Here is a 20,768-nt window from a genome sequence, read left to right as displayed (position 1 = left end):
CTGTCTACGGGAGCACAAGGACCAGTAAGCTGTGTAACGAGTATTTTCTTGTCCACGGTAGCCTGCCATTATGGATACACAAAGTGTTCAGGAGAAACCAGTCTGTTTCTCCAGGCTTTTGAAAACTTTGGATACACATGGGGATAATTTTTTGAGAGTGGTGAGAGTCTGGATGAGTTGTGGCTTGTTGGCTGGCATTTTAAGGTTTGTTGGTTTGGGTTTTTTTACTGAGTTTTTTGTAAGATCTCGGTTTATTAAATGGTAAAATGTCCAGCTTTGTGAGTTGTGTTACATTGTGAATGGGCATCAGAAGATAAAGGACCCACTCTGTTTCAAAGACAGAGATTTCTGAGTTACTGCTTAATGAATGGTATGTGTTTGCGTTCACATACGCATGAAATCCACCCTTTCCGAGAGGGCTTCATTAAGAGCCCAGCATTTAATAAGCAAGGATCCACAGACAGGTTTGAGAGGTTTTTTGTGTTCCAAAGTGCCCCTCCACTTAAAATCTACTAAAAAGAAAAGAAAAACCCTTTCTTGCTTCCTGAGGAAGTTAGTGCAAACCTACTCATAGAAGGAACTGTCTCAGTTGATTTTAAGCATTTGATTCTTTATTGGGCTGACTTCAATCCCTTGCAATGAGATCCTTCGTGTCACCACTTAAGGCTTGTGAGAGACCCATGTATCACAAAGATTGCTGCCAAATTAAAGCATCCCATAGCAATTCTAGAGCATTCAGAAGACCTTCCACTTGTTTTCTCCCAAACTCCAAATTGTGGCAAACCAGAGCAAGTTAAGTTATTTTTGAAACTTGAAAGTCCTGCCCAAGCTTATTGAAGTCCTTGGGCAGCTTCACTGTTTCCGGTAAGCTTTTGATTAGCAAATTGTGCGAGGTTGTCCGTCCAGTTGCTTACTAGCTCATCAAGGACCTAGACTTTCAGGGAAGACTTGTTTGTGTTTAGGCCCTTGAGCATAGAGCAACAGACTTCTGAACTGGCCTGTCCACAGCAGATCTCTAAGGATGTTAAACATCTGGATTTTATAGTATTCGTTCATTACATGCCAAATGCTCTTATCTTGTTCTTGAATTACACACATTACTTGACCAGGAAGCTCACTTGCTTGCTTTTGCTCTCTTGCTGAGTTTTTTTAGGGCTTTCCTCAGAGTCACAGTAACTTCATGCTCTTCCCGCTGCTGAAAAACAGACTTTTTAAAAAAACAAAATATGAAGGAAAGCTTGGACTAAGTTGGGCTCACATTTCCAAACATAGTGAAAAACACAATGAAAATGTTAAGTCTCATGGATTTTTTGTTTTGTTTTGTTTTCCAAGTGAGGGAGTGGTGTAGTATGGATTTGTAGTATGGAGTAGCTTTCTGAAAAAGCCAAACAAGTTGTGCTACCTGTTCTCCAGCTACTGGTATTTCCAGCTCTTCTGCATCTAGAATTGCTGGCAAATATGGTGACATGGTTGTGATCTGAGGTTACTGAAGGTCAGATGAAACAATGTCATCGGTCTCATAGATACTGCAAGAGGAAGAAAACAGACCCTGAGGTGTTTAATTGTACTCTAAGGCACAAAGAAACATCTGGGAGACAGCAGACTGGCTGACCTCAACTCAGTCACTGGGAGGATTTGGCACTGGTCCTCATGGAAGCCATTTCCAGTCATATTAAGAATAAGAAGGTGACTGGGAACAGCCAAACACAGATATGCCATGGGCGGATTGTGCCAGATCCATGTGATGAAGTGATGGAGACAAGGTGCTGTGGGCAAGGGGAGAGCAGAGGGGCTTGCTTACTTTGATGGTACCAAGGTTTTTCACACTTCCATTAGCATCCCTGGAGCCAAACTGGATACAGGCTGGATGGATGGTTGGGTAGATTACAGTGCATGAAAAACTGGCTGAACCAGTGGTTCATCTTTAAACTGGCAGAGAGTTACTGGTGATATTCCTTGGGGGCTGATACTGATGCCAGTGTTGTTTGATATTTCCATTAACAGTACAAATGATGGGATGGAGTGCACCCTCAGCAAGTCAAAGGTTACACCAAATTGGTGAAAGTAGTAGATATGCAGGAGGGCAGAGCTGCCATTTAGAGGGACTCCAGAAAGTTGGAGTGGGCTAACAGGAACACCATGAAGTTCAATAAAAAGAAAGGCCAAAAAAAGCTTTGCAGAGAGGACCTGGGGATCCTCATGGGCAGTAAATTGAATAGGACTCAGCAGCATGACCTTGTAGCCACAAAGCAAACTAAAGGCTGGGCTGTGTGAGCAAGAACATAGCCAGCAGGTTGAGAGAAGGGGTTTTCCTGCTCTGCTATATGCTTCTGAGACTGTGGACCCCCATGCAGGGGAGACCAAAGAACTGGAAGAAGCACAGTCAAGGACCACCGAGGTGGCTGAGTCTGCACATGACATAGCAGGGGAGGCTATGAAGAGAAGGCTGAGGGAGGCTCCAGTTGACTCCAACTATCTGGAGGACAATTATGAAGAAGTTGGAGCTAGACTTCTCTTAGAGGTGCACAGTGAAAGGACAGGTGAGAGGCAGTAGTCACAAGTTGCACCTTAGAAAATTTCTGTTTGAGCATAAGGAAAAATATCCTCCATTGTGAGGATGGAGGAGCAGATGCCAAAAAAGGTGGTGAATTCTCCATACCTGGGCAGGCTCCTGAGCAGCATGATCCAGCTTTGAAGCTAGGTCTGCCTTGAGCAGGACTCAAGATGTCCAGGTGCTATGAATGCAGTCTTTAGTACTTCCCTTTTCTTGAAATAATGGTTTGTTAGTGCATGGAAATTAATAATTATATTGTCTAGTTTTAAGGGGAGCGACACAAAAATATTTGCCTTAAATCCTTCACATGCAGCTCATGTCAAATTGCTGGCTTTAGATCTTTTTGAACTGGACATTGCTGAATCATGAGATTGTCTTTCCATGAATTAAAAATCAGCCAAGTCTTTCTCCTTAAAAGAGACTGTTATGTTCAGCAGAACTCGAGGTGGTGATGCATTTTTGCAACATTAGTGAGCGTGCATGTGGCTTAAGAATGGGAGCATTGTCTACAGCCCTGCTTACTTTGGATGGTTTAGTTTGAAGCTTGTTTGAGAGAGATATTTTTAGGGAAAAACTCTGAAAACTATGTCTTATGGCATAAAGCTAGCTACCTCCCTGGCAAAGAACAGATTTTCTTGGTAGCTTGCTTTCTTCCAGGATTTTGAAGTCAGTCATGTCCAACATCCATTGAGCTTCACGAGAACATGGCTGTAACGCTACAGTGAAATGTCAGCCATTAAATATGAGTGCATTCAGTTACACACTTCTGATCTTTGTGAATATTGTCTATCATTATACAGGAATTTCTAATTCATACTGGTATTCATGTAGCTCTGAAATAAATTTTTAAAATTGTTTGAAAGACAGTAAATTTATTCCTTTTTTTTCTTAATTTGCTTAAGCTGTGTGGGTTTGACCTTTAGACCTTTTCCATCAAATGAAGTAGCTTAAGAATGCAGAATTTTAGCTTGCATTTCACCTGCAGAGAAGCAGTAGACTGAGGCTTGGTGTTAGGTGGCATCCTGGGGGAAGTTCTTTGCTGACTTGGCTCAGATCATTTTGAGGCATGGGCTCTGAGTGGTCACACACCTGAGAGAGAATACACAAAGTAATCTTATCCTAAAAAGAGCTAGCAGCCATGTAGGCCAAAACTTGCATGCCTTCCAAATTAAATGCACATTTTTATTTAATGAATTCATTGAATAGTGAGGTGCAACAATTTAGGCGATGAGATACGGAACTATGGGGTTTAAAATTATTTCAGTAGGTGTTAAAAGGGAAGTTTAATGTGCTGAGTATCTGAGGCTGCCTTTTTGAGGCTAGACTTGCAGTAAGATAATACTCTTCCTTCTGAGGGTTTTTTAAATAAAGTTGTTTATGCCTTTCTTTTATCTCTGTGTTACAAATGTTATTACTCTTTCTGGCATTGTGTATGCCCTGTTCTTGTATTCAGGGGCAGCTTTGTGATTTCCTGCATTGCATTTCCTGTGATTTTGCATTGCTTTTTATCTAATTGCCCAGAGGTAGTTGCACTATCCTATAAATTTTCCAGGATCTGTACATGGACTGTTATGCTGAGGATGCTGGATAAGCCCCAAATCAGATAGGCACGTTCCACGGTGTATTAAAGGGCTTGTATGCGGTACGAATGGGAGACAGTGCTCAGGTCTAAAGTGAGACACTTACAGGTTTGTCCATGTAGTGTTTTGTGAGCACCAGCAATTCGGGTTGCCCAGCGAACTCCTCACTGCCCATGTCGTGGTGGGATGATGCACCTGGCTTGCTCAGGCTCTGCTGCATGTGAACAGAAGCAATTGCCTGCACGGGGGGTGGGCTGGCATAGGCTGTTCAAAGTGGTACGTGCGTGTGCGCTTCATCATCTGAATTCTGCAGCACACTGGAGGCCTGCCTGGGGGTGGACCCTAAAGCATGCCTCACTGGAGACATTTAATGTTCTGTAACTACCCATGTACCAAGAACATAAAAAGGTTGCTGAATGTGAAAGTTTTCTTCCTGGTTTCTTCATCTTAGGCCTTCTGGAGAGACAGCAGAAGGGAGCAGCAGAGGCTGGGATCAGAGTTACAAGCTGCCTTCCCAGTTTGACCATGAATTTGTTTCTGACCTTTTTTCAAGAGTTCTCATCTCTCTCACATTCTTTCCTAACTGGAAAAATTAGAAAGATACCAACATTCGCACCTTTTAATAAAGTGCTTTGAAGTCTGGATTCAAGACACAATGAATAAGAGCTAAGCATTTTTTTTTTCCCCCAGTGATTTCGTTCTGCTCCAGCAAGGTACTAACAAGTCTTTCAGCAGAAAAATAATTGAAGGTGATGTTTGGTAGCAGTATGTTTTTAACTTTGGATCTGTCTCAAACTCTTATGTCTTAATACATCCTTTGTAGAGAGAGAGAGATAGACACAAAATTATATTACTGTAGCTTTATCAAAGTATGTTACTGAAGTAGAAGAACATCTTTCTTTTAGGCTCTTAGAGGTCCATTGTAAAGAAGCCCAGATATTTTCATTGGTTGGTTACCTGACACTGACTTCCATATTTGTGTCTGGGGATTTCCAGATGGAGATAGAAGCACATATGTGTCTCTGCATACACACTGAATTCAGGATTTGATCTGCTTTGCATGTTTCGCACAGGTTGCCTGCATGGCTTGCACTGCAGGTTTGATGCCTTCTTGGGCACACTGCATTGTGTATGCACGTTTAGCCGTTTTTCAGGGTACCTAGTTAGTCCAGTTCCTTATACTTGGAGAATTAGAGGATATTTGAGGTGGGAGACAGAAGACCTGAAGTAATTGTTCCCATTACGAGACTATGTTAAGTCACCAAACTTAGCTAAGTGTCAAAGTTTTGGGCCTGTGTAAGATCACAGGTTGGGTTGGGTGTAAAACAGAAACCTCCTGATACAGCAGTTTTGGATATTTGGGTTTTTCTGGTGTGAAGAATTCTTAGAACATGCTTTACTCTCCAGGATTTTCTCATACAGTCAGTTGGGGCCCTAATTACTTACGGACTGTAACATACCAGAATTTTCTCATGGTAAGTTAAGTGATACAGAAAGAGCTCTAAATAATGAACTGGTATTTGTGCCTTTTTTTTTTCTATGCTGATAAGATGGATAAGATTTTTTTTTCCCTTTTAATTCCTTAGTCCTGAAGTCAGCTGTCTTGTGGCTCAAATTCAGTCCATCAGAATGCTTAAACTTATGCTTAATTTGAACACCTACTTAACATTGCAGGACAAACTGTTATTTTATTATATAACTCCAAGTGATAGAAATAAAAACCTTTTCTAAAAATTAAAAAAGTGGGGAAAGTTATCTTTAAATACCAAATTAAAATAAAAATGAAAATAGCCACTAGATGGCACTTGAAAATTGTGTATTGAGGTAGTATGTCTGCTTTCAAAATCATTACAGATTGTAATAGACCCAAAAGGATTTTACATGGATCTGTGTAGTTCTGAGAGACAGTGATGTTACCAAAAACAGAGTTAAAGTTCCTTTAGCTGTATCTCCTCCTTCTGTGATCAAATTAAACCACTGCACTAAGGAATCTAGTCTGCATTAAAGGCTTATTCCTGATGCTTAAAATGCTGCCTTTAAAAAGAAAAAAACTACATGTATAACTGATAAATGTGTGCAAATGTATTTGTTTTCCACTTATTTATATGGAACTTTTAAACAAAATTATGTTCTGCCCTGGCATTCTGTTTACGTTCTTGGGTTATGCGTAATTTGATATACAACGTATTTTGATAATGTGTTGCTGCTTTAATATTTCTTCTAATATTATTTTAGGTCAATAGCTTGGAAATAAGCCTAGAGTCGGGGAGGGTGCGGGGGGCAGGCTAGGCAGGGAACAAGCTCCAAGGGATCACTTTCTACTAATTTTTTGCTTTACTCATTTTATCTCTTGGTAGGAGGAGAGGATGGAAGGAGATTGTGACAATCCGATTCTGCAGAAAATGTGATAGTAGCGAGGAATTTATTATCAAGTCAATCTTCTGTTTTTTCTGTCAGTGATCATTGCACAAGACTGCTTTATTTGAATTTTTCATGTAGCCTTTTTATTGTTGCTTCTGAAATGCCTGAGAGTTACATTACCATGACTTATGAGCTAATGTAACGAAGATGAGCAAAACTGAGTAAATTCTGTCTGTAGCTATTAATTTGATTCTTACTCCATAGGAGCAGTGGGTAGTAGGTTTTTTGAGGGGTTGTTTGGACAACTGTCTTAGCCTATTGTACTTGAGTTGAAGAGAGCGAAAGTAGACAAACTATCATACTGGGTTGTGCAGGGATATTTTACGGCCTATTAAATATGTGTTAAGGGACTAATTCTTTCATTTGCTCATAGAGCTGTATATGGTTTCCCTGACACTGGTAGTAATTATGACTGAATTTTATTGTGAAAGCTTCGTTACGCACATGGTAAACCTAAGAATGGGTTACAATAGCGATGGACACAGTCGCATTGTCCTGCCTATGCAGAAGACGCTAGGACACAATCAACAAGAGGTGAAAAGGAGAGTCGAACAATCTTCCCATTCAGCTGCGCTCACCCTGCGATGTCTGCTGTAGGAACGTCTCCTCTTTTGTGCTGCTCCATGCTGCGCGGGAGCACTTGGCTGTGTTTCTGCCGTGACTGGGCCCTACAGCAATTTGTATGCCTACTAATCAAGGATAAAAATGAAGCTTTGGGAGTGGCAAGTCAAAAAGATCGGCCACTCTTCTGCTTCTTTTCTTCTTCTTCTTTTTTTTTTTTTTTTTTTTTTTTTTTTCTCCCATTTAGAGGTTCTCATCCTCTGAAGGCTGTGGGCAGAACTCCAGGCCATCCCTCTTGTTCACATAAAATTTCAATTTGACTTTCAGTTCTTAGCCAATAGGCCCTTCAGCGAGGAAGCTGTTGCTGAACTGCAGATGCCCTCATGGGAATGAGCTGCTGGTCGAACCCACACACTGAAATTCATTAAGTATTTCCTGTAGCGATCTTACCTGTAATCTGACTGGCTTTAAACTCTTTACGCTGAGATTAACTGTTTAGTGACTTGCAAAAGCTAGAGGGCGAACCCTTGGTGATCCAGTTAACAAATCACAAAGCTTTTCATTTTAGGACGGTATTAAAATAATGATAAAACAGAGGAATGACAGCTGTCTTTCTAGAAAAGCTGCTCTTCATGCAGGCTCAGGTAGCTGAGCTCCTGATCACACAGGAGCACAAAGCATATTTTTCAGGGTGTGTATGTGAATCCTTTCTCAGTTCTGGACCCTTGTTTTCATTACTGTTGGGCAACTATTCTGTCAAAATTTCTCCCCTGCTTTAACTTGCTAAAAGTCAGTGGTTTTTGGGTTGTGCTGTTGCTGTGGTCTATGATGCTCTGCAGACAAACACTCGTCTCCTGTCTGAGAGGTGGTTGCATTTCACAGTCTACTCTCTTTTCCTGGAGGAAAAGTGCGCTATTGATAAATTGCTCTGGTGTCAGCAGAGGGCTTTTGTAGTGCTTGTTGTCATTATCCCCCATCTCCATGGGAGGAAGCATTGCAAAGTACGTTGGGCTCTGTCTCTTCTGTGTTTTGAATATCAGGCATTTGTTCTACTCACCTTCCACGGTTTGTTGGTGCTCTCTCCTGTTGTGGCAGCATATGTAGGAGCAAAAAAGAAGCGCTGCTTTGAAGCAAAAGCATGACAAAGCTTTCTGGCTGGGAGGGTCATGTCTCCTTCACCTGGGAGCATGGCCAGGTTTAGTAGCGCAGGTCCTTGTGTATCCAGCCCCTGGGTGATTGACTTCAACTATGTATATGGGAGGCCTGGCCCTGCTCCCCAGTGCCCGTCTCCTTTGCCTTTGCACTGTACAGAGCATGCAGCAAGAGAAACCCCTGCCTGCTCTCCAGGAAGGAGCTCCAGGCAAAAGAAGCTGCTAGACTAATCCAGGTGGATTTTCCCAGGAGATGCACATGGCTGCAGGCAGACCTGCTGTGGCCATTGGTTGGCATGTGAGGTGGTTAGCACCTGGTGTCCAGAAAGGCGTCTGTCACCCTAACAAATGCTTATCTTCTGCACTTTATGATCCAGGAATTTTGGCTAGCGGAGTGTCACTGGAGTCTCGTTAATGTTTTGGTCAAGTATGTGTCGCTGTGGCCTGTGACTTGCTGTGTTTCTTGTTTTGTTGTTTCTGCCTCTGCAGCTGCTGAAGGCTGGAATGGATCATGCAATAGCAAATGTCCTACTGTAATTTAAATTCAAGGCAAAAAAAGGCCTGTTTTGGTTAAGACCTTGAGTCTTCGGACAAGTACTTTTTTTCAAGTGACTCTGGAAGAAAGCTGTACAATCTGGAAAAAAAGAAGTTAATACAAAATAGTTATGGCTGGTTACTTCGAACCATTTAAATTGTGTCCTTCTGTGAAGGCTCCTGTTTGGAGACACTAATGCCTTTGAATAAAGATGTTAGTGATTCACACCACCACACCTATTTCGGTACAGTGAACTCTTCCATTGAAGACGCTCACTCTGTGGCACAGGGGAGATGAGCTGCTTCACAGAGACAGTTGCACATAAATCATTTGGGTGGGTTGGCTGGTGTTTTATCTCCATGGTGTGTGCTGCTTGCTATTGGGTTGGTTTTGAGTGGCATTGGTGTTCTATACTGGTGTGGAAGCAGTATGTTTCTGCCAAACAGAAACTGCATTGCCCCAACAGAGCAAACATTTCCTGTGGGGTCGGTGGCTTGCCTTTTCATCCATGAGAATTTCGTTAAAAGCTTGGTCCAAAACAGCTGAACCTGTTGTGCCCAGCCTCAGCAAATCCATTTGAAAAGTGCTGGTCTCTTTGTTATTTTTTAAAAGCTAGTGTTTGAAGTCCTGACTTTTTTCAAGGGTTAGGTCTGTTTAGGATAAAGCATAGTGGAAAAGAAAAGCTTGACCATTTCCTAAACCATTTCTCACTTTATAAAGGTTATTTTTGTAGGTCCAGGAGCAGATTCGCGCAAGCCTGGTGATTGGTACATTCCAGCACTGATAAGTTTAAGTTAAATGTGCATCCTAGTAAGTGGCTGTTACCTGGCATTCAGTCTGGGGAAGGAACATCCAAATGGAGGGGAAAAAAAACCAACCCAAACAACATCATAATGGAAGACTTTAGAGAACTGCGGGGGTGGTCATTTTTGTAAAGATTGTCCAAGTTCCTATCCAGTCATCCTACTTGCATTCAATACATTTTGAGTACATTTTAAAAATACTTTTTTAGTAAGTACTTGAAATATCATGCACCACTTAGTTTTCATAATTAGATTAAATTTTTTTACGTTTAGTGTATGGAGTAGGGATGATGGCACATAGTGACTTGAGCGGTTTGTTCAGCAGTGCCATTACCCTGCATGCCACAGCCCTGGGGGTGCTGGGGTGCTAGGTGACCCCCCTGGAAGACACTTTGCTCTGCTGCTGCCTGCGAGGGAGTGCTCTCCAGGACTCGGCTTCCGTTTTCCTTCCTGTCAGCAGAGGCCACCCACTTGTGCTTTGCATTATGGATGTGGAATATAGATTATTTGCTGATGTCTTTTATTTATTCAAATCCTGTTGTTTTGTCTTTATCAGGCTAAATGATGCTAGTTTTCACAGAGCTTTTCCTTTATTTTTTTCATTCTTTTTTCTTTTCCCTTCTTTCACTCTTTTTTTTCTTCCCCTATCTTTCCCTGTCTTTTTACTTTTTGCTCTCTTTTCCTTCTTTTTTCAATTTTCAATTATTTTTTCTGAGCATATTTTCTAGACTGCATCTACTAAGTTGTAGTTTAACAAGTGGTTTGCCCTACTGACAACAAGCGCTTGCTGGCAGCCTAACCATAATACACTCTTAACTTGTTTTTACAGTACCATAGCTAATGTAGCACTCCCAAGTTTGGGTTACGTACTGAATTTCAGACTGAGTGTTGGTTGAAATACTCACTTGGCCGAGTAAGGTCCAGTCAGTTCTGTTTGTTCTCTGGTTGGAGCACGAGGAAAACCCAGTAGTCGAGATCTATGCTAAGTTTTATCTTTTTAATTTCCTAATCAGTTTACCCATGCACTATAATGATAGGCTCCAGTTCCTAATTGTGTCTTTTGAGGGAAATTTTGTATTTGCCTGTGTACATGCCTTTCACATGTTTTAATGAGGGCATTCCTAAAGGAATGAAAAACTCCCTGCAAAGTAAAATATTACTTTATTATATTTCTTCATGTTGCCTTCTGTAAATGAAGAGGAAAAAAGGAGAACTAGAAAGAAAAACAAGAAATCATTATTTAAAAGCAGCCATCATTAAAAGACTTTGCAGTGGATTACGATCTTCTCATGACTTTTCAGGCTTTATTTCTTATATCATGCTTAAGTCTTATGGAAAGATTCACGTTCATTTAGCATCTTTTAAAATACAGTTGTCTGAAATTGTGACACAAGCACATCTGGGCAGAGTATTCCTTGCACAGAATAAGTTTATTTTTTCTTTGTATTGAATGTGTGAGGTCTACTTGTTCAGTGTGCTGTTTTCTTGTGCCATCCCGTGCACTTGCTGTCTGTGTGATTTCCATTTTCAAAGCAGATTTGGAGAGAGCTAGCACTTGAAATGCCCTTACAGCCATTCTTACAAATAGCTCTGAAGAATTAACTATAGCAATATTAACCGAAAGCATTACTAAATGATATGCACATAAAAAAGGCAAGTAAACACCAGTAACAAATTTATTCTCCCATACCCCCCCATTTTTGGCATATTTTTTTTTTAGATTGAAGTGTCCTGATACCATGCTAATGGTGAGTACAGTTGTTCAACATAAAGTGCTTTTTGTACTAGTCAAAACCTGGTTGATTTCTTTGTGTTAAACAAAAAAAACAAAAACAAAACCCAAAACAAAACGAAAGAACACCTTATTTCTTATTTGTGCATGTGTGAATGAGTGGAGCTGAAGTCTAAAATCTATTGACTTTTTTTGTATGTTGCTTTTATTCCTCTTTGGTAGGCATGAAAGATTCACTTAAAAAGAAAAAAAAACACCCAAAATTCAAAAAAGTGCTGTTGACATTCTTTTGGTGATTTTGTAGTTTAATTTTATGTATTAGAGAACAAAGAAAGCAAGCAACTCAGATCTGAGTTTAAGATAATAACAAATAGTTGAAAAACATTCATGAAGATGGAAGAGTGTGTCATTAAAAATTAAGTAAGACTTGTTGCTGTGTGGCTAAGCGTTTCGTGTGGTGACAGACTATCCCAAACCTCTGCTAGCAAACAGGGCTCCATTGAGTCTCAGCATGTCCCCCATTAAACCATCACATCTCTGAAAATTAGAAAGCTCATTAATAGCTTTCCGCTGTGAAACAATAAAGAATACGTTCACTTGACTTGTCAGTAATTAGTGCCAATTAGTTTTTGTCCTTCATTACAGAAATGTTCTGGGTCAGTTATTGCAGAGCTAAGAGAAATTTTTTTGAAAACTTCTTGTGTTCATGTAGGTGTATTTTACTGCCAGCAATCTCCTTTTGCTTTTATTTGAAAATTCAAATACCTCTTCAGCCCACTAGACGTGTGAGAACATGAACTTGTTTCCCAGTCTCCAGCTTCTTTGTTGAAACAGCTCAGGTCACTGATTTGGTAGCCCCCAAACATCAAACTATTAGTGTCATAGTAGTGTCATAGTTCGGTCCTCTTTTCTCTCTTTGGTATTTGTTTTTGTAAAGTTGTAGAGAATTTAGATAGTGTGGAACAGAGCAGAAGGTGTGGAAAATCTACTTGAAACTTCCCCTTTGTTCCTTTGTACCAGTAATCTGCGCGGAGTCAGCTCAGGGCCCAGCTGAACTCCAGGAAGTGTGGTTTTAAGGTCACAGGAAAACAGAAAATCATTTCCACTGTCCTCATGGAAGTAAGATGAGTGTTGCTGAAGTTCAGATATTCTTCCATGGAGACCCTTCCAACAGGGTCACAATTCACATCTCTGGTGTTCTGTTTTTGCAGGTCTTGGATTTCTTTCTAGCCTATATTATAATGTGTGCCTTACAGAGCTTGGTTATTGTTGAAGACCTTTACGAGGGTTTTGGTGTTTGCAGATGTAGTTTGGGGAATGCCTGGTGAGTGCAGCTTGTTCAGCTTGTTCACTTGTTCTAGTGAGTGCAAGAATCACTAGCAGCATTCTTGGTGACAGATCCACTGTGTGGTGAGAGAGTCTAAAAATTAGGACTGCAGAAGTTGGTCACCTGTCTAGATCAGGTTTTGTGAACAGGAGAATGTCCTGGTTTGGGCTAAACCAGAACTAATTCTGTTTTAGTGCTTTAACTTTTCAGTTAAGTCTCCTCTAACTAACTGCACTTTCTGAAACAGCAGCATGTTTTCCCAGACAGTGGCTGCTTCTAGCAGTGATAAGGCCTGGTGTTTATAGTTCGTACCAAGGAATGGTGTGCAGAGAGGCCCTTGCTTATACTTGTTCTTATAGCGACCAAGGTCACTGCTAAATCTTGTACTGTGTGTTGGGGTGCCGGGAGCGAAAAGGGTCACAAGCACATAAAGGGTCACACCTGCAGGGAGAACTGGACAGGTGGCCCAAAACTGACCAACAAGAGTATTCCATCCCATAGACATCATATTCAGTATAAAGCTGAGAGATCATGAGGTGACGTCAGTCTTCCTTCTTCAGTGGCTGACATCTGAGGAGGACTCTTCTGTCTTCGATCCGAATCTGTGCATCCCTGAATCCAGTGCCAGAGTCCAGCTCCTGCATCCAGTTCCCCCTCTCCCCTCCCAAAAGGGAAAGGGAGAGAGAACAAGAAGACAGGAGGAAAACAAAACCTAATGTTAGTGAGTCATCAAACACTTGTTAGTGAACACTTAAAAAATGAAGACTTGCATACAGTTGTGTAATTGAAATAGAAAGGTATGCCGTAAAAAGATAAACAATCATTCTTCTTCCCTTCTCCCTGCCACCATCCAGCTCTTTTCTTAAGGAATCTTTTTTTTTTTTTCTTTGAAGCCCTATTAGGTATATTTATAAGACATCCAAGAAAACCGTGATTCTTTGATTAATGTTTGCAGAACCAGAAAGGAAATAATACAGCCAGCGCACAAAAAAAAAGAAAAAAAAAGAAAAAGAAAAAAAGAAATTGCTGTATCTTTTTACTGGTCTGATATCTCCATAACGTTTGATCTATATCTGCACTGAATGTATGTGTAGGACATCACCCTGAAGGTATCTTTTCGTGTCAGTGGATCATGAAAGACAGCCTTGACAGGTGTCCTCTGGTGATGTTATAAAGCATATGTGGCTTATTTTAAGCAAAGCTGTCCATACTTTTGTCTTGTCTTGTTGGAATATTCCTACTTTCTCCCTAGAGTCTGTCACTTTTTTCTCATCCTTAAGCTGAGAAATGCCTTGTAAAATCTTGTTATCTGGTTTTAATTGGTTTTCCTCTTGCTGACTTCTAAAAGCCATTACACCTGCCTTAAAAGACACATGATATTTTTACTGATACTGTAGAAGAAATTCCTTTTTTTTTTTTTTGTGATAGGGTTCATAAATTCCAGTTACTGCAAACTTTGCACTTTGGATGCTGTGTATTTTCTATACTTTTAAGCTCCAAAGACTGCCCATGACTTGTTCTGTGACTTTTTATGGAACTATTTAATTGCCAAGCTTAAATGCATGCTTCGGTTCTTGTAGGATCCAAGTCCAGCTCTCTTTTCAAAAGCTTACTGGTAGGGATGCTTGCCAGCATTCGGGGATCCCTGAGAGGGAGAGAAGGAGCTGGTATTTTTGCTTCTTCCGTCTGCCAGCTTCCCGTCTCCCAGACAAAACAAGAACTAACATGCTATTGATGATGTGTTGAGGGGAAAAAGAAAAACAGATAAATAAATAGAATCTGAAGAGTCCACTAAATGGATTCCATTGATGTTTTGCCATTCAACAAGTAAATAATGCCAGTAAAACTTGTGCTGTCATTTAATCATATGTGCATTCACTTGACCGTGGAGTTTCTTGTCTAAGTAGTTATGTGTCTTGCCAAAATCTTCCATATAAAAAAAGAAATGAAAGTGTCCATGCTAGCTGTGTTTTGCATTTGACTGGATATTTTTTTTATGGGACGACTTCTATCATATTATATAGTTGTATGTGAATATATCAATGATTATGACAGAAATGCCCATGAAGTGTGGGGGTAGTAATATAGATGATGAAGCAATCCAAAGGAAAACAAGTTCATCATACTGTCAGCATCTGTTTTTTAAGAGGAAATGTCCCATGTGATGTAATAGAGAATCAGAACATTTTCCATTATGCCAATCCTACATTTGACTGAGAGAGGCATCAGCAAAAAGTGAACACCAAAAATGTCTCTGAAATGTAGGTCAAAACTTTGGAGAAATAAGCGAAATTGAGGGAAAAGGATTTGGAAACACAATTATTAAAAAATAGGAGCTGAAAAAGTTTACTGTGGTCATATTATGAATGACCCCCTATTTCATAGGAAAAAAGAGAGTGCATAGAGGATAGAGTATATAGCTTGACATACTTAAGGGGGTGGGGGGCTTCCAGGCCATGCTGTGGAAGTAAAGTTTGAAGTCAGTCTGTGGCATCAGTCCTTCCATCAGTGGAGTTAAATCAGGAGGACTTCCGTTGCTGACTATTGCAGAGATTCACTCCAAAGTGGAAGCAAAGAGCAACTGTGTGTCTTTCTATAGTAAATGGTGCGTGTGTAACAGCCAGGATCTGACTTACTCTGTCCTGGATCTCCTAAATGCTTGTTCAGCTGATAGGGTGACGATCCATCTTGCTAAGAAGCCTCTTTATAGTAGAACTGCTGCTTCAGGGTGACGACTAGGGTAAAAATGGTTCACAATTTAAGCAAGCAACCTAATGAACATCACTTGAATTCCTGGAGCTGAGCATACATTGGTATTTCAGCACTAATGTGCAGTGAGCTTTGGTTCATTTATTTTAGGAGTCACTAGGTGTTCAATAACTAGCCTTTGTGCATGGAAAACAAAAATTACTTGTGAGCTGGAAGGTAGCAAAGATACATAACATACTGAGAGCCCCTTTGGGATTTGCAAAGTGACCTGTGCCTAGGGTCTGTGCTGCCATGCCAAGCTCAGCATGGAGCATAGGCAGGGCCTCAGGGGTGGTGAAGAACACATGTAAAGTGCACTGTGGAATCACTTAAGTCCTGTGAAGTTTTCTCTTTCAAAGGGCAGAATGCAGAGAGGTGCCAGCTAAAGGCGATGCTATTGTTGAAATAGCACTGAGATGTCAGCTGAGCTTTGTAAAGGAGGATCATGGAGCACTCTTCAAACATTAATTTAGTTTCAAACATTAATTTAGTTTCACACTAACAAGGTAGAAGGCTACCAGTAATACTCACCTTACTTGAGACTTAACTGTAGGCAGAAGTCTTATGATTAGCTCGCCTGAATAAGTCACTGGTAACGGCTGGAGTAGCTGACTCCCTGTCATACTTGTAGCACATTTATCCTGCTCAGAAATAGGCCACATACTGTACTGACTACAGTAACGAACAGATCTCTGTTATTTAACAAACTCCGAGACTTAACGAATCTGCTGCACACAGGATCTGAAGTTCCTGTTCAAACAGTAACTCAGCTACTTTGTCAATTTGTGTCCAGAAATAGCCCAAACAAAAGCAAATGGTGGTTCAGCACTTTAAGACAAGAGACAGGTGGGGAGGGTTGTGCAGTGTGGTACATGGCAAAGGTCATGGTGGGATAGAAACAACATCAAACTGGCATTTTGTGATACTGGATTGTGGTTTGATTTTTCCATGCTTTAATGTTGTTTTAAAGCCAAAGTTGGTTGTTTCTGTGTATTTGGATCTGCTTTGCAAGTCGCAGACAAAGATTTAGGTGAAATGGTGTGTGATTATGTACCATACAATATTTGGTGAAGAGACAGGAGCTGGTTACAGAAAATGAACAGAGGAGTGGGTGCCATGAAACCAAGTTTAAATGTGCTCCAGGTAGACGCGGCATGATGGGGTCAGCAAAGTGCAGAGCTTAATAGCAAGCCGCTATGAAGTTACAGGGCATCCTTAACTGGTGAGGGGCCAGGTACTGCTGGTAAGTAGGGAGGAGCTTACAAAATCTAATACACATCCAGGAAAATGCCATTTTTAAATGTAGGTTAAAATCTCTGAACCTTCTTCCTTCAGAGTTCAGTTGTTTCCTCTAGCAAGCGGTGACTGAAGGCCCTTCAGCTTTCTGTGCTGTTGGAGTCCAGGGGGGAAGGAGCTGCTTACACATGTTTCTGGTGCTAACAGGGGCACATTGCCAGTGAGTTCACCAACAAGAAACACGCATGGAAGAGATCAGCCAAAAACAGAATTGGTGATTGCTAAATGGGTGGGATACATTGGAGCGTGGCTGGAGCTATACGGGGTGTAGCAGCTGTGTGTGGTGGTTCTGGTGAAGCATTTACTGTGACAGTGACACCAGGGCTTGGGTAACCAGTGTAAGTACAGGTGTCCCAGTTTTCCCTTTTGCCACTATAGGCTGAAACATTAGCTCTCTAGTAGGCATCTTCCAGAAAGCAGCATCCTAGAATGCGATGTGGCCTTGCAGTTACAAGGCTTGACTTCTTTTCATGCCCTTTCATGAGAGTCAACAACAGAGCTTCTTCTGGCTTTGCCTATGGGACCAGGACTTAGCCCAGCTTCTTTATCCTGCTGGCAAGAGGCCCCTGTGAGTCTTCATCTATTTTTGTTGGCTTTATAAAGATATAGCTGGCTAACCACTCCCCAGGTTCAGTTTGTTTTGATGTTTGCATTGTTTTCTTAGAAAGCCATGCCTCTGTCAGGATTGTCATTGACTTTACACAGTGTAAACAGAAGGCTACGAGGGACCAGGCTGTGTGCCAGCAGGGCTTGCTTGCAGTGGGCTTCAGTACTCGGATATGATGTGCTGGTTTTATTTATTTAGGTATTTATTTGCCCCTTGCTTGGATAGCAGATCTCTTAAGCCGTCCCTTAAAATTGGTAGTTAGCATCTGTTTAGCATGTATTTTTACTGAGGTCATTCTGAGATATTTTTTAGATAAGAACACGCACAGAGAAGATAGGTGTGTGAGTGAATATGTTTTACCTTCTGCATGCACTTGGTTTAGCTGATGGTTTGTTTTGTTTGTGTGTGGGCTCTTGTTGATGAGTACTTTGGAAGTGTCAGGGTAACCAGGTCTGGTTGTTTGCTTCAAATTATGTATTAAAATTCATTTCTCTTAGGGAGTCAGATTTCCCTATTGCACCTTTCAATGGCACTTGGGAAATCCTAGCTCATAGTGTCATGGGGTTTTGCATCAACATTGCTGTATATAAGTGCATGATTAACAGATGAGTGGCTGGCAATATGTTCCACTGCTGAAAAGAGGGATATCCTGATATTTTCAGTGGCAAAATATGAAAAACTACAGTGGACACAGGTGTGGGAGAGCTTTGAGATCTCTCACTCGCTTGACTACTGAAGTATGAGGGGTTTTCTGCTAACCTTCAGACAGGAGCACACTGGAGAGCTGGACTGGCTTGTGTCCTTGCTTTGTGCTCTGAAATTGTATGTTGCTAGTTAATCTGGGCTTTAAGTGGAAATGTTAAGATTGGAAAAGATACATCCATGTGGTTGTTGGTAATTAGAATAAATCTTTATCTAATAGCTTGCCCAAAACCTGAATCTCTTGCAGTTGTGCCCCGTATATTTGTCACTGGTTTGTTTAAGTGTCTATATATGATGGTCATTTATGCCTAAGGGTTTGTTGTGAATTTATGACTATTTTTGCATGACAGGTCACAGTAATGAAAGGCAGTAGTAGGAATAAGGATCATTCGACAGAAGGAGAAGGAACTGGGAAGCGACCAAAAAGAAAGTGTCTTCAGTGGCATCCCCTGCTTGCCAAGAAACTCCTTGACTTCTCTGAAGAGGAGGAGGAGGAGGAAGAGGAGGAAGATATTGATAAGGTAGACTTCTTTGGATGCTTTGACCATAGAAGGTTAATGGTGGGTCAGATTCTCCCTAGCAGTGTTTTTATTTTATTTGCTTCTTGCTGTTCTCTTCTGCGAACAAACACAGCCAATAAAAAGAAGTGATGCTCTGTCCATAAAGCTATAAAGGCAAGTAGCAAATAACATAAAAAAGTGAATTGTCAGTCATGCTTTTAAAATCTTCAACAAAACTCTCTTGTTAGACTGTAAGAATTTTGACCGGATTCTTTTAATATTGTGTTGCGCATCTCTATCTTGATTGCTCAAGGTGAGGTTTTGACATGGGTTTGGTTTTTAATTATTTATTTTAGACATGGGGTTAGCTTGTGCTTGGTATCTGCTTCTAGTGGCTCTGAGGACACACCAAGCTAATAGTTCTCTTTATTTTTTTAAAGATTAAAAAATACAAAGATTAAAAGGGAAAAGGAAGGAAAAAGCTGTCAACAGTTTTTGCTGTCTTTGCATGCGAAATTCAACTTACCCTTCAGAATATTGAGAGCACAGGTGGAATAATCTGTCTCTGGTTTGTGCTTGGTATTTGGGTATTGTCCAATGACGCTGGCCTTAACCTTTTTTTGTAAGGACCCCACAATGTGACGTCTCACAAATGTACAGTTGAACTCATCCTCTGTTACAAGAGATGGGAATGGGTTATGGAGATGTGATGTTTCCATGTGGATAACATTCCTATCTGCATCTCCTTGATGCCTTCCTGGTGCAGGAAGGGAGAGATCAGTGCTGAGGAGACTGCCTTGAGCCACGTACTGATAAGGAAGAGTGACCTTGCCAAGGATAAGGAGCAGCAAGGAGGAGCCTGATACTCTGACAGTGCTTTCTGTTGACCTTACAGGTCACTTTCACAATGTGGTATAAAATATCAGTGTTCAGTTAGGTAGGAGATGTTTTTCTGTCTCATACAGTAATTTGTTTTGTTCAGTCAGAACTAGTCTTCTTGGTGCGTCCCATGTAGGAATGACACACTGGCCTGTAAGTGGAGAGAGCATATTTTGGCAGTGTATTCTGTTGAGATTTGCCCTCTGTCTCTGACTGGGCAGCTGTGCGGTGTCTGCTCAGGCTGAGTTACGAGCAGCAGGAGACGGGGAAACAACTGTTACCTATGCACTTTCCTTCCTATGCACTTTGCAGTTGCAGACACACATGACTGAGGTCCAAGGTAGCTCTGCTCATCTCATCCCACTGAGATGATTTCTAGGTTGTAGGAAGCGGGTAGGAAGGATCTCCTCCCTCCAGCCCCTTTAGGACTGTTACTAGAGAATGTTTCTCGTCTCAGAAATTTGCTCCATTTGCAAGGCAGAGTTTAAGTCTTGCAGAGAGTGTGAACCTCACCTTGTCAGGTGAGGAGGTCTGATGTAGAGCTCTGGTTCTTCCGGACAGAACGGGTGGCCTTTGGAGACAGCCGCGTGTATCCATGTGCATCTCCCTCATTCACGCACGGCATACACAGACACTCAGTCTCCGTGAGAAGTGTGGATAACTGAGTTTGCACCCCTTCCCTTTTGGTTCTGCTAGGTGCCACTCCTTGGTGCTGACGGTTTAGAGCAGGATGCTGATGAAACTGAAGATGACGAGTCCTCAGAGCAACGAGCTCGCCGACCAATGAATGCATTTCTCTTGTTCTGCAAACGCCATCGCTCTCTCGTGCGAAAAGAACACCCTCGGCTTGATAATCGTGGCGCAACCAAGATCTTGGCAGATTGGTGGGCTGTTTTAGATCCAAAAGAAAAGCAGAAATACACTGACATGGCCAAGGAGGTATGTTCTGTCTGAATGGTGGATGAAAAGGAAGTTCATTACATATTTGTCTGTCTTCTGTTTCTCTGTGTATTAAATGTTTTATTGTGGGGTCTTTCTCTTCCCTGAGTTCCTCATCTTCTCCAGTGGGATTATGGTGCCCAGATCAGCTGCTGTTCTTGCTTTGATTCACTTGGTTCTGTGGACCAGAATGGAAAGAAGTTGGTCTGTGTACACAAACTAACCTGGCTTCAGTAGACATTGGTACAAATATATGCACTTTTTGGTAGATACCACCTGATGATTCCTATGGTACAGGCATTAACGCGTAATAGTGTTTGGATAGTGGCCACTGAAAACAGTAGCAGTGTCAGCTGACTAGTGACAGTTAACTCAAGCTGTGCATTTGCTATCGATAATACAGGTTTCTGTTATAATGCAGGTGAACCAAACC

The 20,768-nt window shown here is 41.3% G+C and overlaps 1 protein-coding gene across 3 annotated transcripts in view; it reads left to right on the top strand.

The window, feature by feature from the left end:
• Positions 1-20,768, top strand: part of BBX (BBX high mobility group box domain containing) — a 143,258-nt gene that overhangs the window by 63,593 nt on the left and 58,897 nt on the right. For 2 of the 3 annotated variants that reach the window (XM_086463574.1, XM_086463568.1), the window contains exons 1-2: positions 18,377-18,538; positions 20,093-20,335. In XM_086463574.1, coding sequence (XP_086319700.1) covers positions 18,377-18,538; positions 20,093-20,335 — 405 coding nt within the window. Of the gene's footprint in view, positions 1-18,367; positions 18,539-20,092; positions 20,336-20,768 lie in introns of those variants that run through there. The other variant, XM_086463562.1, reaches the window with a different exon arrangement.

The sequence above is a fragment of the Leptosomus discolor genome, chromosome 1 (assembly GCF_034619465.1).
Source record: "Leptosomus discolor isolate bLepDis1 chromosome 1, bLepDis1.hap2, whole genome shotgun sequence".
Taxonomy (NCBI): domain Eukaryota; kingdom Metazoa; phylum Chordata; class Aves; order Leptosomiformes; family Leptosomidae; genus Leptosomus; species Leptosomus discolor.
The sequence above is the reverse complement of the archived record's forward strand: the minus strand, read 5'-3'. Positions and strand labels throughout refer to the sequence as shown.